General features: G+C 32.7%; 3 protein-coding genes across 7 annotated transcripts in view; 2 read left to right on the top strand and 1 right to left on the bottom strand.

Moving 5' to 3' along the window:
- LOC125070427 (Down syndrome cell adhesion molecule-like protein Dscam2) overlaps positions 1-4,748 on the top strand; it is a 214,968-nt gene extending 210,220 nt beyond the window's left edge. For 2 of the 5 annotated variants that reach the window (XM_047680300.1, XM_047680299.1), the window contains exons 36-38: positions 785-943; positions 1,284-1,449; positions 2,417-4,748. In XM_047680300.1, the coding sequence (XP_047536256.1) occupies positions 785-943; positions 1,284-1,449; positions 2,417-2,564 (473 nt within the window). In that variant the 3' untranslated portion in view covers positions 2,565-4,748. Of the gene's footprint in view, positions 1-784; positions 944-1,283; positions 1,450-1,868; positions 2,034-2,416 lie in introns of those variants that run through there. The other 3 variants (XM_047680302.1, XM_047680301.1, XM_047680303.1) reach the window with 3 other exon arrangements.
- Positions 4,749-5,400: 652 nt separating this feature from the next.
- On the bottom strand, positions 5,401-10,301 carry LOC125070432 (CWF19-like protein 1). Its single transcript, XM_047680307.1, has 11 exons — positions 10,147-10,301; positions 9,903-10,063; positions 9,629-9,727; positions 9,287-9,510; positions 8,890-9,005; positions 8,055-8,274; positions 7,198-7,312; positions 6,886-7,037; positions 6,272-6,448; positions 5,819-5,979; positions 5,401-5,671 (listed from the first exon to the last, which is right to left on the bottom strand). Exons 1-11 carry the CDS (start codon positions 10,164-10,166, stop codon positions 5,509-5,511), a joined length of 1,608 nt encoding a protein of 535 aa, XP_047536263.1. The 5' UTR covers positions 10,167-10,301; the 3' UTR covers positions 5,401-5,508.
- Positions 10,302-11,651: 1,350 nt separating this feature from the next.
- Positions 11,652-13,617, top strand: LOC125070431 (negative elongation factor B). The gene has a single exon (XM_047680306.1). The coding sequence runs from the start codon at positions 11,805-11,807 to the stop codon at positions 13,572-13,574; it is 1,770 nt and encodes a 589-aa protein (XP_047536262.1). The 5' UTR covers positions 11,652-11,804; the 3' UTR covers positions 13,575-13,617.
- Positions 13,618-14,438: the final 821 nt, after the last annotated feature.

Raw genomic sequence — 14,438 nt, 5'->3', positions numbered from 1 at the left:
GTACGTCGTCAACTTTAAATAGTTTAAGTTGAATAAAGCTTATATATAAGTAGTTAGTTACATTAGTTTATTTTACGTAGATGCACCTTCTATACTTAAGTTAAACCCATTTAAGTTTAAATATTGATATGAATTTGACAAAATGATCGCCTTTTATGCAACCTGATGGGAGCGTAACTGGTGTTGTAATTTATAAAGGTAAGCATGCACACAATGTATTGTAATGATATCCTCGGTATTTTTTATTTATTCATTTATATTAATATAGTTCTTTTTCATGTTGTCATGACTTTAGAAATGTGAATGCAGCCTCTCATTTCCCGAGCTTCTATTTTCCAGCCATCATGATCATCATTTTTATCACTACATTTCATGAACTCGAACAAAAAACTACCACATCATACATCTTTTTCTACTCACACAGTCTAAACGTGCTTCTCGCTGTGACAATGGTACCACGATAACGACAGTTTTGACTTAGTCTCTTTAAACACTTAAACTTATCTTCTGTCTTTTTAACATACAACCCACTCAATCATATCATCATTGAATTTCACGATTTATTTGTAATTCTTATTTTATTTATATACTCGATTTTTAACATGCTTCTGTTTGGATGAACCACATTCAACTAATTTAATTTCTTGAGAAATTTAAGATAGTTAAATCTGCTTATGTTATCTAAATAATTACACACAACTATCGTTATCGTGCAGCCCCGGCACAGCTTCACGCCACATATCGACATACCACTCGTCTTAACTATTATCGCGTTACGTTACAGAGTCGGACAACTTGGGCTCGACGGACTCGGAGGTGAAGAAGATATTAACGCTGCACCTGCCAATTACAGAGTACGAGGACGACGCCAGCGACGACGCGAGCGCGCTGCACTCCGACAGCGAGTCCGGCGCGCGGCTGCGGCCCGCGCACCCCACCGCCTGTAATTCTAACCGCTTCTCCAACACTCTGCCTTTAATGTTCCTTAACTCTGTTCTCTGTGTGTTATGTCCTTTCGTGTATTCGAGAGTTATCTTGATTTTGATTATACATGTATAATTTAACTAGGTTCTTTACACCATTAGCTGTGCATCGAATTTACTCTTATTTAAAAAAAAAACATTCGTTCTTTCACATCGGTACTATAATTAAAATATTTGGGTTCTATGTGTCGAGGTACATTTTTTTTTACTTATAATTACCCTTTCAGTTTTTCTCTTTTTAGTCCTTCGAGCCGGATTTATGAGTGATATGATTTCAAAGCTGCAATGTAATGCTTCCAGACCCGAGCGTGGAACGCGAAGAGTCATCGTCATCGTCAGAGAACTCCGGGGGCGGCGTGGTGCGGAAGGCGTTTCCGTCGAGGAAGGGGAAGGCAGGGGCGCTCGGCAAGCGACACGTGCGCTCCTCCAGCGGATACAGCAGTCACAATGACGAGACTACGTTCAGGTGAACTACTACATATAATCTTGTTGAATAGATGCAGCTTCCATGCTTATCACATTAATTATATTTTGTCATATGTATATTACTGTAGTGATAACTTATTTATTAGCAAGAAAAACCTTTCTTGTTTCACTCAAGATAGGCACTGTCGTAAATAATAATGTTTATGTTTTAATATTATATGACTTAACAGGATAACAGAGTCAAATGATACATATAAATTTTCATTTCGTATCAATAAATGTCTGTACTTGATTTAACGTTTATAGATGAAAGGCATATTACTTGAATAAAAGTAAAAATATTTAAAATAATGAAGACCACGATTGGTATATAATATCTTGAAATATTAGTTTTGATTCTCTAATATTTTTAAGAAATAAGTTTATAATGTAATGTAAGCAATGTACCTTTATCTCCAGAAAAAGCAAATCATCCATTCAAAACTTCAATCGATTCAAGAGCCACATAATCTAAAACAAATTTCTTAGAAACGCAACAATTCTCAGAGACTTAATCAATTATTTTGGATACATGTTAAAATGTATAACATTTTTGTACCTTAAAACTTGATAATGCAATTTCTTGTGAATCACAGTAGTAGTAGAGTGATATAAAAATGTAAAAATTCATTCACTATTTAAACTGTTAAAGAATAAACCTATTTTAGCGGTATTCTCTTTGTATCAATATCTCACTGAAAATTATAATAAAATCAATAAAAGAAACATTAAAATAGGTTTATTTAAATATATCAACTGTAATGCATGCAACCGACAAATAATCGCCAAAGAGACGAAGCGAGTCGAAATATTCGGTCGAAAAAGCAACACATCACGTAGATAACGATCGTCATATTTCAAAACATACCATTCGAAATACTGGAACAAACTCCCACAACACGATTGGCTATAGATATAGTGATCACACAACCTGGTATTACACAGTAGAAAAATATTTTTCGATCCAGTATATCGAACTACCCGTCGTTCAACGAGCACATCCACCCTCCGTCGCGGTTTTCAGACGACACCGAGTGCGAGGGGCTCCCCCGCCGCAAGCGCGCGCCGCTCGGAGACCACAAGGTGACGCGCGAAGCCTTCCAGATTAACGTCTGAGCCGCCCACACCGCACCACTCACACCGACACTGACCTCTCGACGAGAGACACCACGAGAGACGAACCCATAGTGGGTTCACATGAGTCCATCGACTAAAACAGTCGATCAACTGCTAAATCGAAAGTCATTTGAAAAGTTTGAACAATTTTTCAATAAAGATCGAATCAATGAAAGTTTTACACATTTTAGCTTTTCTTGATCAAAATTTATTTAACGAAAGGGATTTACCACGTCTGAACCTATAATTACTGAACGAACTCTTGAGGCATGGAAACTCGTAACGATCAAGACAATTCAAATTAATTCGATATTTGAAAATTTTGTAAGCTAACAGTGGGATCGAAGTCATCTGCACGTCTCATTTACCGTAACGGTAACAGTTGTTCCTATTTACCAGAAATATATGATCATTTTTACTATACATACTCGTACATACGGAATAGGTTTACGTTTCCACGAGCTCACGAGCTAAGATTAGCTACAAAACACTAAGGGGATGATCCCACTGCAGTTACGATTGTTGCCAAAGATCACGTGTCTAGTTGTGTATATATATTGTAGATAGCCATAGTAATACAATTACTCTTAGTGCCACATATAACGATAATCATTTTTGTACTCTGTACTCAAAAATCGAGTTATTTAATAAACTTTATGGATATGTTATTGCTTTATAATAACAATAATTTATTCATAACATAATCTAATTGAAGAGGAGTGTCACCGAGGGTATATATAGCACCTGGTACGACGACTTTGTAAATATTGTTGTAATTAATGTGTACTGAATATCAAATGTAAAATTAAGAAGAACAATAATTAAAATAAATATATATTTTAAACTTAATGCCTTATTGACCAAAGTCTTAAAACTAGTTACGGATACGATTGAAAAATTGTATCCAATATTTAAATACGGATTGTTTAATTGTTGTAAAGTTTATGAAAACGTCTCGTTTTCATCGTGAAAATCTTATCGCTGTCTATAAATAATAACCTTAAGAAAATGGTAAATTTTAAAATACTTACATATTTAAACGTAGGCGTAATGTTACATATGAAACGTGCTGAGAATTATGTTTCAAATTTCAACGTTCTACCAATTCGAATTAACGTTTTCCAACGTATTTTAATCACAGCTGTATATGCATAAAACCAAGTTATTATTAATAATAAATAATAAAAAAAAGTATATTCGAAATAAGAGAGATGTGATTGAAAATATTTAAAACAATTTTTCGCTATATTTAATAGTGATACATAAATAAAAATTAAATTCTTGTAAAACATAAATTTTCATCTTACTGCTATGAATATGAAATTATCAAAATATTTTAGAACACTCAACTCACTTTTGGGACATGACTTATAAATTAGAAATAAACACATCTACACTTGTTTATATTATTTCAATAGTGTTTTATTATACTCAACTGTTATAATATTCCATAAAACTCGACACGCTCCTCTCGCAGTGATTAGGGTTCAATTTTATAGAATAAAAACTATAATTGTTGTTTTTTAACCTGAAATGCTGTAGTCAAAATTGAACTCTAATAACTGCGCAACAAGATATAATATTATATATCTATTTAAGTAATGGATGTAAAAAAGGTGTTAGTATATCCTCAGTAAACAGTAACACAAGACAATACACTTACCTATAGTTTGGTGAATACGGCAGAAAGTTAACTTTATATGTACAATAACAGTTAACGCACATTGGAGAATTTTTACCGGCCGATAATTTAATCGTTAATACTTTAAGTTTTTACTTTAATCATTCCAATCCAAAGTCGATAGCCAATTTGACTAAACAATCGGCTGATATAAAACCTTTTATGTGCGTTAGGTCTAACTGTATCGAGTAGTGCTAGTTTGAGAGTTGGACACAAGTTTTTTACGGACACACTTTTATGTGAACTGTGTGTGTTTTTATATAATTTACAAACGTTTACGTTGACTCTCTTTCGTAATTCCAACGAAGACTGCCCTATATTTAATTGAGATCTATTTTATATAATCTAGTCACAAATACCTAATGCTAGTTAATCGATTAATCATTTAGTAATTTTAGTGAATTATGTAAATTAGTTTAATAATTTCGTCGCAAGGAACGCTTCGCAAGATGTTTAGATGTCTACAGCAATATTTAACGCATTTTTTTAAATTATAGCAAATATTTTCTAACAGCTGATTGGTTAAAATATTATTTTAGTCAGATTTAACAAATCACATTTGCGTATTTCCCTTCTCTGTAATACTTAAACTGATAGATCATCGATGTTTTTTTTTTTAATAATATAGTACGCAAGTGTGAAATGTAATTTTTTTTTTCTGTAATTTGTCTTATGTACAACGAAACACGCACGCGCAAACAAGTTATAACAAATCATCGTCATGTATTCATAATTTCGAACTAGTCAATGTACCATATCATTTTAAATGTTTTGTTAAATATACGTGAGTACATAAATATTGTAAGTTAGTTAATCATGTTGTTACAGATATGTTTTTATAAAACAAATGAGTTATTAGGTACAGTACGATGTGAACGAAAATAAAAAATCATTTAATTGAATATTCGTTTTATTAAATACAATCAAAATTCAAAGTTGATCTCTATTTTAAATTATTTTTGAAATATTTATTGGTAATGAGCTGATTTCATTCATAAATAACTAAATACAAAATTATTTAATAGAATATTCGTTTTATTTTATTATTATTATTTATTACAGAAAAGCGTAGTTTAACATGAATATACCGAATACTTTTAAATAGTTGAAATTTGATTCATTACACTTACTAAAACTGTCACAGGTATCTTTTAGAAATAAAATCATTTAATTTCATAAAATACTTTATTATTTTGTTATTACAGTAAAACCTTTTTAAAGTACTATTTCGTTTTTTTTATTAATGTTTACAATTGCTTCATTTTAATCACTATCACTGTCACTGGTATCCGCTGTAAAGTCGAATGGTTTAAACTTTTCTCTAAACACGGCCACCAGCGAGTCCTCTTCCTCCCGACTCAGCAGGCACTGCCTCCAGTCAGCTTTGTCCTCGCAATTTAATATCGGAGGACTAGATAATACGTCCCTGAAAAGGAAATCAATGTGTCGTCATTAAGCCTAAAAAAAAAGTTTTATGCGATAGAAAATTCTTACTGTGTTACTAGTAGTGTTTTCCCAACTTAAAGCTTTACTATTAAATGGGGAGGGGGTATAGGAATATTAGGAGTCGTACCTGCCGAACTGCAGCGGGAAGTGCTGGCGGGTGCGCGCGTACAGCTGGTCGGCGGTGGGCAGCTCGGCGTGGAAGTAGGGCGCGCCCGCCAGCGCCACCTGCGACACGCGCGTGTAGGGCGGCAGCACCTCCAGCGACACGCTGTGCAGCCCCGCCTCGTCCTGTTCACGCAACGTTTTCTTGATATATGACGTGATAAGGACGATAGAGAGCGCTTCGACTCGAATCAAATTCATTTCAGCCCGCTGATATGTGTGGATGTGTACAGTTAAATACAGAAAGATCCAATAACTTGCCTCTTCCGGGTTTTGCAATTTTAGTGCCTGCTGTTTAAGAAGTTAGCCACCAGAAGACAAATGAAATCTCTAATTTATAGGCTGGTGTATAATAGATATTTACTGCCAATATCGCAACGCAGTTGCTTATTCATGATAAAAACACAATGCTTGGCACCTGGAAGACTTCCAGTAACTGGTCGCTGCAGGCTGGCGGGACGGGTACGCACTGTATCTGCATGTGGGACGTGCGGTAGTTCCTCTCGAAGAACACTACGAGCTTGTCCATCGAAGCGTAAAACTTCTTCAGAGTTTCTTTAAATTTGTCTATTTCATCGACAACTTCATCGGGAGCCTGTTACGACAATACTATTTTTAGTAAATCAATGTATCTGTATTAGTAAATAAAATGCCTCTATAATTATAATAATGCCATTATTTGACATTTACAAGTGATCATGTCTTCCTTATCAGTTGCAAAAACAGATACACATTCATTATTCAATAAAACTGCAATCCGATTCAATTACAGAGAAACACGACGCAGGACAACGCCTTGACGTTACTGATAATTTCTTGAAAGAAAAACCGACCTAAATTTTGAACCCAGTATCGAGATCTGCAGACTTCTAAACGAGTTATTAGAATAACGTAGCATATAATTATAGATTTTTTTTTTTTCCATCAATCATTAGAAGACATAATCATAGATCTAGTTTTCTCTAGTATTTGGTCGATTGAGAATATTTTTTTTGTATTAAATAGTACATTAACTTTGAAATACTTTCATACCTTGGTAACGGACTGATGGTGCGCAATGGGCAGTATGAGCACATGGAAGGGCGTGAGCGGACCCTTGGGTAGTGCGAGGTAGCAGTGGCTGCCCACACTGATCACCAGGTGCTTCTCCACCGTTGGTGACGACAAGCAGAACCAGCATGTATCTAGAAATATATAGACATCATAAAGATTTCATTCATACATAAAACCATATTATAACTAAGCAGCATCTGCATGGAGAATATTTTGAAAAGAAACAATCTTTGAACTACTACTATATCTTTATACTATATATTTACTATATATTAAAAAAATATACAAAACCTGGATCGAATTCTTTTCTTTTTCGTTCTGGATTGTCACCACCTTTCCTTTTCCTCTTCCCGTGGTCATCGTCTGCAGCATCCATATTGAAAAAGAACTGACCATTTCCAGATACCTAGAAAATTTAACAGAAATAATAGAATTTTATACTTAACATCTTATGATTCTCAAACATAATGACTTAAGGTACCGTTTGCAATAGATAATCATATAACTGTCCAATAATATATTAGAGATCTATTCATTCACGAAAGTGCACCTATCCTCGATAAATTATTATCGGCGTGCATTAGTATGAGTGAGTGACACACGCGCTTACAAGATATCTTAAGTGTGCGTGAGATGAAAAAAGTTAAATATTTTAATGTGTCTTTTTTTCCTAATTCGCAATACATATCAAGCAAATTAGTTAACAATTGGAAGAAGTAGAAGTATTAATTAATTACCTATGTTTATTTTCTTGCCTGAGTAAAAATAAATATTTTATATTACTTTTAATTTATTAATATTTTTATTAAGCTTATATATGTGTAATAAGCATCTTAATAGCTTTCAAGACAAATTAACAGAGATCACTAATTACTTTTCATCCATATAATACCTGATTACTATTATAAACAATTGAATTGAGGAAATTCTAATGTCTGTTTATCCCTAGGTGTACAATTAGGGCTTACCAGGAGTCATACTTTATCTGGACATATTTACCTTATTCCAGTCCGTCTGGATTATGTTTGAAAGTATGCATATATTTCCATTGCAATTTAGGCCCTTGCATCTCTATCTGCATTTACACACTCTAGTAATGTTGTAAAAATATATCCCCTTATAAATATTAATATTTAAACCTTACATACCCTAACAACTTTCCCCGGCTGATGTTGATTCAACAAATCTGGATTATAAGGACATGCAGTTTCATCTGTGGTGCTTTGAAGGAGGTCCGTCATCCTCATCTTAGTTATGGGTTGAAGGGAACAGGCATATATCCACTTCTCCTTCGTTTTGTTTCCAACTGGAGCTAAAGCAATAAACCTTGTTGCACACTCTTTATAGTCTTGATGAACACTTTGATTTCTGTTGAAATGGTATTATTTTAAAAACCTTACGACTATTTTGATCTTTTATTTATTTATTAATTTTCGAAACACCATCGGCATATTCACAAAATATTTAAGAAAAAGTAAGAAATACATTCTTGTACGGTGTGATACACCATTACAGGCGTTTACATTTTACACATCAAATAACAAAATAATAACAAAACATTACATTCTTACATTAATAAATCTTTAAAATAACAACAAAAATATGAAAGATGATGATGAAGTAACAAAAAGGAAACCAAAACAATAATAAATTACTCCAAATTAAAAGAAATAAAAGCAAAAACTAAAAAAATACAAAATCTTGACACAAATTGAGCAAACAGTCTAATTATTTCTTAAAACAATTGCTGTTATGGCTAAATATATCAATCTCATGAGAAGTGATATTATTGTAACGACTCATATATCGGATAATAGGCGAAAACTTTCCTACATTTGTACGGAATCTAGGAATAGCGAAGGTGTTTTGTATTGGGTGACGTGAATATCTTACATAAATAAAGAAGGATATGGTGTTTTAATATTTTTAAAGCTGCCTTCTGTGCATATTAAATGTTATGTGAATAGTCCCAAAGTAACTTACCGATAAGGTTGCCTTTCAAAATATTTTTCTGATGATGGTGCAAAGTGATATCTTGGCTTAATGTGGATTGAAAGCCAAGATATTAAATCTGACAATCTCTCTGGCTCCACTTCTGCCTGAAATACAATTGTCATATAAAAATCATCGAATAGTATTGAAAAATCTATATTATTTATATTTAATAGTTTTTTGTATTCGATTTTTTTTTAATCCTGAAATTTCTAGATCAACATTTACTGCCATGTTTATTATACAACAAATATTTTAATGCAGTAAAATGATTTCTATCATGACCAGATTAGGTATAAATTATATTTTAATAAATAGCATTTTCAACAAAAACAGAAACTCTGTACCAAGAATGTTTTTATTATAGTTAGATATTTTACACATTTACCTTCTGACAGTCGTCTTGCTGTATTCCTGCTGGCCAGAGTGTGGTAATTAACATGTCAACACCTCGGTATTCACTTTGTGCTCTAAAACAAGCATCTCGGACTGCACTGCAGTCACTCGGTTCAAATGTACAATTTTGTATATCTTTACCAAGTTCCCGACGAGACAGGCCAGTTAAGTAGGCTATTTTGACATCAGAACTAGTAGTAAAAATACCTCTCCGACCTGAAATAAGAATTGTAGATTTTTACAGTTTAATTATAGACTATCCTACTTTGTAAATTAGAAAGAGATAAGAGCTGATTATAACTAAAAGGGCCAAATTATATGAATATATACATACCCATGTAAATTACATTTGGAACTATTTCTGATCCCTCATCACAGTAGTACGGCACATGTTCACTATTTGATGGACCAAACACATAAGTTGTTACGGGAACTATAAAAAGTAAAAAAAAAATTACGTTCTTATTTTATGACACAAAAAACACATTTCTACAAAATTTTTACTTGATTTTAAGTTTAGTTTAAAAGTAAAATAAAACTAGAAAGACGAAATTATTGCAAGGACATAACTATTAGTAAATAGCTTTTAATTTTCTGAATCTTTTTACCTTTTCTTGTTCCCATACGGTAAGCATCTAACTGGGAATTATCTGAACCAAAGAAGTTTCCCACACACAGTAGAAGCTCGAAAGATCCAGATTTTTTCACTATTGAGTCAACGCGGGAAAATAATATATTAAAGTTTCCATTGACATCGCCACAAACCAGCCTATAACATATAATGGTATGTTATTATAGCTTAATTTTACACAAATCAGTTTTCTTTTTATTTTAAATGTGTTATTGACATACGTTTTCTGCTTCTCTGACATTTTTGCAAAACGAAATTTGTATTCTCGATTTTATACTTTCTGTATTAATCATTAAATTTCTATGTTTCAAGATTTAATAATAAGCAATATTTGATCTAGGCATGACTATTTAAGTTAGCATTATTAGTTAATAAACTTATAAATATAAAGTAACATCATTCTAATTGTAAAATGTAATAATAGTATTTATTGTTTGAAACTTGACATTACAAGAATGTCATATGAAATGTCAAAATTGTCAAAATATCAAATCCAATTGCCATCATTAGTGAGTTATACGGTTGTAAATAAATTATTACGAAACTTTTAAATCACATACGTATTTTATCCGAAATTAAAAAAATTTAAATAAATTATTATTTAATTATAATGTTATACAGATTTTAATATATCTTTTATTAAAAAACAAAATAAAATGCCTTATTAAGTAGGTTAATACGAATAAATATATTATATGTTTTGTAATATTTACAAACAAAACAAAAAAACAAAATGTTTAGGTTTTTTTTTGTTATCCTTACCATACTTCAAAATAATATTGATTGATTGAAAACTCCGCTCATCCATGACTTCCTTTAAATGCTTGTATTTCATTTACCTACAACTTGCTAATAGATTTATGGATTTTACTCTACTTAAATTTTACAGTGTATGTTCTTGCTCTTTTAGACCATCTTATGGAGGAAACTAAGGAAAAATATCTATAGTAAAATACACCTTTCCCAAAAAACTGTCAGCAAAAATATATAAAAAAGAGGTCCTTTAATTACCAGAATGGCTAAATTGTTGCTAAATTGTAAGCAAGAGTCTAACGTAACTCTCTCTAATTCACCTTTGCATTACACTCTATCTCCATGAACGCTATTATACATTATTAGGACTTTTAAGATAAATTCGACGTTCAAAACGCTATTTTTTCACAAATCCATAGTAAATATTATAAATAAATCAAGCTCTCGACCAATGATATCGCGTTAATTTGCTGTTATTGGAATAGAGTATAGTTTAGTAGAATAGTATTGTAAATAATTATAATATAAGTGTTATATATGTAATAAGGAAATATTAGTCAAGAACATGTAGCTAAGTTCTCAGAAAATAGGGTTTGTTTTTCTTCATTCCTTCTTCAATTGTTACAGGCATTACTTAATTCTAGAATGTAGTCTAATTCAACCACAAGATGAGTAAAGCAAAATAATTAACTTTGACGGTGAAATCATGACAGTCACGATCTATAGCGAAAAAATGATATTTTTAATATCTTGAATTGCACTATAATTTTATTTTAATGAAATTGATTAGGTTTGAATTAAATGTATATTGCTTAAAACAAACGTCTGTATTGCAGAGCTATAAGCAAATCGCCTGGAATATGTGAATCTAAAGTTTGTTTATCTGTACTCCTTCGATTGGAATGGGGTGCACTGGTTATGTATTCTGTGGTGTCCACTGATAAGAACAATAAAGTTGACGTTTGACATTGTTGTAGTCTAAGCGCCAAACGGCAGTTCGATTTTAGAGGCGAGAATTGGTAAATGTGAATAAATAATATATATAAATGAACAAAGGACAAGCTTGTTGTTTACTTAAATTGTTATTCTGCTATAACGTAGGTTTTAGTTAATAAATAACAAAAATATGGCTTCATCAAGTAAATTACCTGGGACTGGATTAGAAGATGTAGGAGTACCTGGTCAAACATTTCTCCGAGATGCCCTTACAAGTTGTACCGATCCATTAAAAGCAATTGAAGAGTTTCAACTAGAAAACGGTATACTACTGCCCTCTTTAAGGCCTATGCTACCTTTATTAGATCTTCACGGTGTTCGCAGACTCGATTTTCATACATCTGTTTTAGAAGAATTGAGAGATAAACTAATTTCACATATCAATGAGATGGGTACAACTAAAGACAAAAAAGAACATGAAAAAAAACTTAAAGAACTTTTACTGAAAAGTTTTCCTGTTGTTAAAGTGAAGGCTCTAAGACCTGTTATTATGAGTATTTTAAAAAATACATCACATATTGATGATAAGTTTTTAAAAGTGCTAGTTCGTGACAGAGATCTGTATAACGACACAGATACAGAAGTAAAAAGACAAATCTGGCAAGACAATCAATCATTATTTGGTGATGAAGTGTCACCATTACTTAGTCAATACATTAGAGAGAAAGAAAATGTATTATTTGATCATGAGAAAGATTCTAACATGTTTTTTGCACCTTCACCAAAAGTGAGAAGACAAGGTGCCGTTGTACAAAAACTGGCACATATGATTGGAACTAGTGTTAAACTCTATGATATGGTTTTACAATTTCTTCGTACATTGTTTCTGCGAACAAGAAATGTACATTATTGCACATTAAGAGCCGAACTTCTAATGGCACTTCATGATTCTGAAGTGCAAGATATTATATCTGTTGACCCCTGCCACAAATTCACATGGTGTTTGGATGCATGTATTAGAGAAAGAAACGTTGATATTAAAAGGTCACGTGAACTACAAGGATTCTTAGACAGTATAAAAAAAGGTCAGGAACAAGTCCTAGGAGATCTATCGATGACATTATGTGATCCATATGCGGTTAACTTCTTGGCAACTTCTGCCATTAAAATTCTACAACACTTAATCAACACAGAAGGACTTCCAAGAGACAATACAATATTAATTTTATTACTTAGAATGCTGGCATTAGGTCTAAGTGCATGGGAGATGATTGATTCACAAGATTTTAAAGAGCCTAAGCTGGACAGCCAGGTAGTAACTAAGTATCTTCCCGCCTTGATGTCACTCATGGTGGATGATCAAGTCCGTGCTTTACATAACAAGCTTCCTCCAGATGAAAGAGAATCAGCTATTACAACCATTGAACATTCAGGACCTCCTCCTGATGCCTGTGAAGCATACATGAGGGAAAGTGCAGTTTGTGGTGTATTGGCTATGTACTATACACTCCACGCTGCTAAACTTAGAGATAGAGGAGCTATCCTTAGAATTCTCAGTATTTTGGGAAGTTGCAAAGATGGCAGAGCTTATGAAGATCCATTTTTACATGCCCTTGTTGCTTTGTTAATACAGCTGCCAGATGAGTTCCAGGGGGAAGACTTCAGTACAGTTTTGTTTGATGAATTCTTCTTTGCTGGTTTATCTAAAGATAATGTTACGAGACATTTGTTAAAACTACTATGGTACATACACCCAAAGTTGCCAGAAACTAGAATCCAAACATTAATGAAAGCTTTACAGCCTGGGACCCAGCATAATGAGTCTGTTCATAAATTGTATGAAACTTTACAACAAAAAATGAATACTCAGACAGAGCCACCTCTAAATACTACTGAAATGGAATATTTGGATTCTCCACTTATGAGTGTTCCCACACCGGCACCCTTTCATAATATTTAGTATTATTGTAACTTAACATTTACTATACTATATATTACTAACTTTATTGAAAAAAGAAATTATTTTTATTAAACAAAGTATGTTGTTATTTATTCATTTTGCTTTATCAAAAAAAGACTTGAATAAAACCTCAATAAAATTTAAGTGTAAAAAAAAGTTACTTTAGTTATCATAGTAACTTGGCATTACATATAAAAAATAGTTAATAATTATAACATAATTTAACAGGTATCCATCACAATGTTTTTATTCATTTTTAAAACCAGTGAAAAAATTGGTATTTTATTCGTGAGATTGAACTTATGCACACATCATCATCAACAGCCTGTTAATTTCCCATTGCTGGGCTAAGGCCTCCTCTCCTTTTTGAGGAGAAGGCTTGGAGCATATTCCACCACGCTGCTCCAAGGTGGATACACATGTGACAATTTCGTTGAAATTAGACACTGCAGGTTTCCTCACGATGTTTTCCTTAACCGATCACGAGATGAATAATAAATACAAATTAAACACACGAAATTCAGTGGTGCTAGCCTGGGTTTGAACCCGCAATCATCGGTTAAGATGCACGCGTTCTAACCACTGGGCCATCTCGGCTCCGAACTTGTGTTACAGTTCAACGATCACCATACTGGACTTATCTAATTTAAAATTACTGTATTTAATCTTCATTAAAAACTTTTGTCGTAAGTCAGCTAGTTTTATAAATGTAGTATCGCCTATATGGCGCCTATTACCATAGCAATAGAGCAGTACGTTTCAAGCGGTTTAAACTCCAATATCCAAATCGATAAAGCTCTAAATGGTGTAGGGCCAAATATCTAGACTAGACATGCCAACAGTGTAAATACTAGATTGTATTTT

The sequence above is a fragment of the Vanessa atalanta genome, chromosome 17 (assembly GCF_905147765.1).
Source record: "Vanessa atalanta chromosome 17, ilVanAtal1.2, whole genome shotgun sequence".
NCBI classification, from domain to species: domain Eukaryota; kingdom Metazoa; phylum Arthropoda; class Insecta; order Lepidoptera; family Nymphalidae; genus Vanessa; species Vanessa atalanta.
This window is presented reverse-complemented; position numbering and strand designations above follow the sequence as displayed.